We start from the raw sequence: 3,264 nt of genomic DNA, 5'->3' as shown, positions 1-3,264 counted from the left end.
CTCCGCGCCCATCGCGTAGACGAGGTCCGTACGGTCCCCCGCGCTCAAAAACGGCTTCGATCGCGTAAAGTTACGGCTGTTTTAAGGGCCCGCGCGCGCTCGTGCGCTGGTCGGCCGCGCGCTCCTCGCGCGTGGCGCCGTCTCGGAGGCAGTTTTCTCTCCCAGACGACCAGGGGTCGTCGAAGACGTCGTCGTCGTCGTCGTCCTACTCGAGCAGGTGGACGTCCAGGCCGCCGTCCTGGTCCTCGGATTCGTGCACGGGCTCCTCGAACACGGCGAAGGACTCCTCCGGCTCGTCGGGAGCATCTTCGCGAGGACCTTGGGGTGGGATCGCCTCAGCGACCGCCGCGATGACCTCGATCATCTCGGCCGGGAACACGTTCTTCGTGAGGAGGTTCTGGATCAGCAGGCGCGTGGCGCCGTCGAAGGGCATGCCCCGCGAGCTCTCGACGCCCGGGACCTAGGGCTGGGCCTGCGACGGCTCCGCGGCGGCGGGCGTCTTCAACGTCTCCAAGGCCTCGAGCTCGATGGCGAGCCTCTTCACCGCGCGACGCGATGCGCGTCGGCGCGCTGCTGCTGGACCTTCCCGAGGTCGCGGGGCTTCGGCGCCTTCGCGAGCTCGAGCTCCGCGTCCAGGCGCGCGCGCTCGGCGTCGGCGAGGTCTTTCTCCGCCGCCACGCGCGCGCGCTCCTTCTCCGCGACCATTTTTTAGGGGTCGCGTTGATGCCGTCGACGCGCGCCTTGTAACAACCTCGGCTTTAAGCTCGGGCATGCGCTGCTTCACGCGCTCCTGGACGTCCTTGTCGAAGCGCCGCTCGAGCGACTCTTTCGCCTTGGTCGCGGCGGCCTCGCGCCGACGCGTGGCGGCTTCGCGCTTCTCCGCCGTGTTCGCGCGCTTTGTCTCACGCTCCGCAACATTGGTGATGTCGAGGAACGCCTGCTTCTTCGACCGCGCCGCAGCCGGCGTCGCGGTGGCCCGGGAGACGATCACGTCCTTGAGCGCCTGCTGGAGGAGGCCCGCGTGGTCCGCGAAGAGGCACGCGACGGCGGGCTGGAGGCAGGCTCGCGCCATTCTGTCTGGAGTCTGGAGCCGCCGGGCCCGAGGAGCGCGTGCTTCTGGTCCTTGAGGTGGAGCAGATGGATGTACTTCTTCGCGTCGGCCGTGTCGAAAGGCTCGGAGGCCTTACCGGGTAGGTGGACGATGGCCGCCGCCTTGGCGACCGTCTCCAGCCGCTGCCACGTGCTGTCAGACGTCATCTCGTGGAAGCGGCGCGCCACCCATTTTGGCTTGCGCCGCCACAACGTCGGCGTCCGGACGGCGTGTCGAGCCCGTGCTCTGCCGCGTGCGCTGCCGCGTCCTCCAGAACGGCGTCCTGCTGGCACCACTCCTTGGCGTAGCCCTTCTCGCCCGAGGCGACCATGAGCGCGAGGATGAGCCGCTCCGTGTCCGTGCCCGCCCTGTCCTCGCGGCTCCACCATTTGGGGCTGCTGATGGTCTTGTTTGCCTACACGCGGTGGATGGGTTCCCGTCGGTTCCGGCCCCCGGGCGCCCCAGGCGCGCCCAACTCACCCCGACCACCCCGGGACTCGAAAAAAAACAGTTCGTGAACACCCCCCATCGCGCAGACGCGCGTGCGCACCATGTCCTCTCGCCCGCGCGCGGCGCGGACCAAGTTCCAATGGGATTCAGTCAACTGCCGCGGGCTGCGCATCTCTCCGATCTCGAAAGGATACGGGCGAAACCACGCTCTCCCAATTCGAATCACGCTTTGCGACGCCGGAATTTTGCCGAAGCGAGCGCCTCTGCGCGCCGCAGCCCATGTCTGTTTCGTCGAGCTCGGCCTTTGAGTGGCGTACTCAGCGTTGAAGCCTTCACGGTTTCGAGGTGCAGTCTTCTTCAACGACAGCGTCTTTGTTTCGCCCTCCTCAGCCTGAGTGGGGTCGTCGCACGGAGAGGTCCGTACGGGCCGTTGCGTCCGGCGTCTGGCGCCGCCCGGACGCGGCCCGGACGTGCCTTGGACGCGCCCCGGATGTGCCCCGGACCAGCCCCAGACGTGCGCCGGACGCCGGGCGCCGGACGCCGCCGGACGCAAGTTGAATTCCCGGGGCACGCCGGACGGGCGACGGACGAGGCATCAAACGGCGCCGGCCGCGGACGCCGGCGCCGGACGCGAGTACGGACGCGGCTGGACACGGACGCCGGACTTCCGGATGCAACGTTCCGTGCGGGCCCCTCGACCGGGCTGGTTTCGCAGACGGCCTTTACGGACCAAGGGGCTGTCAGTCCTGAGGGCGACGTGAAAATTCATTACTACGAGTGTACGTTTCTACAGCGGAACATCCGGACCGTGACCTTGCCCTATTCCTTCGACCTTTCAGATAATTAATTGAGGCTTGGCACGTTTGGCGGACGTGCACGCGCTTGTCTCGTTCATCACATCGACTCTTTTTTCGAACTTTCCTTCAGCACCCTACTTTCAATTTATTTCACAGGTGCCAGAGGCCCAAAGTTGGGGGGCTCTGTGCCTCTCGATTTCGGTGATATGAACGTTGTTGGCGTGCCAAGTGCCTTTGTAAAAATGGCATACAACATCCACACTTTTAGCCTTACATGTCACGGTGCCTATTTTTTCTTTCGTGCTAACCCATTTTGCTCTGGATCCTGTTTTCATTTTGGTGGCCTTTGCCTTGGCAAGTATCGACTAGACCGTTGCGCGCACGAGCCGCCTCGGCTGCGAGTTCATCGGGGCCGGCACAAACTAAGACGCCGCCCCTGACGCGCCGAGACCTGACTGAGTTCTCACAGGAGGACGAGGCCAGAGGTACGTCGATTGGTCCTTGCGGGGACTTCGTGGTGGTGGGGCCTCGAGGCCCAACTCTGAGTAACTAAGGCCGGAAGCTGGACTGTGGCGGGAGACTGGACTGAGGTAATTATTACCACACCCTAGTCAGGAGTCAGGCTGAGGGCAAATTACCTCTATAGGACTTTTTGATCGTTTGCTCGCGACAGACGAATTGTCCGAGTCCGCTCGCGACAAACCAATCGTCCGAGCCCAAGATTATCTCTCGTGCAAGTGAAGCATGTATTTGGATATGCAACGTCCGAAGCGCGCGCTCGCGCGAGTTTGATCATTCGAGCGGTGCTCATGGCCCTGCAGCGCCGCGAGAACGCGGAACTGTGCAACGATCCCAGTGACTTCGAGGTCCGCATGGACGAGGGTGAGGCACATGCGAAGACGCGACGCCCATACGACCGCGGGCGAC

At 64.4% G+C, this 3,264-nt stretch overlaps 1 protein-coding gene across 1 annotated transcript; it reads right to left on the bottom strand.

The window, feature by feature from the left end:
* Positions 1–205: 205 nt before the first annotated feature.
* Positions 206–1,072, bottom strand: AURANDRAFT_66611 (hypothetical protein; the record flags this gene model as incomplete). The annotated part of the gene is made up of 2 exons (XM_009041827.1): positions 206–460; positions 545–1,072. The coding sequence occupies 2 exons, from the start codon at positions 1,070–1,072 to the stop codon at positions 206–208; spliced, it is 783 nt and encodes a 260-aa protein (XP_009040075.1).
* Between the last annotated feature and the right edge of the window lie 2,192 nt (positions 1,073–3,264).

This window comes from Aureococcus anophagefferens (genome assembly GCF_000186865.1).
Source record: "Aureococcus anophagefferens unplaced genomic scaffold AURANscaffold_24, whole genome shotgun sequence".
Lineage (NCBI taxonomy): Eukaryota > Pelagophyceae > Pelagomonadales > Pelagomonadaceae > Aureococcus > Aureococcus anophagefferens.
The sequence above is the reverse complement of the archived record's forward strand: the minus strand, read 5'-3'. Positions and strand labels throughout refer to the sequence as shown.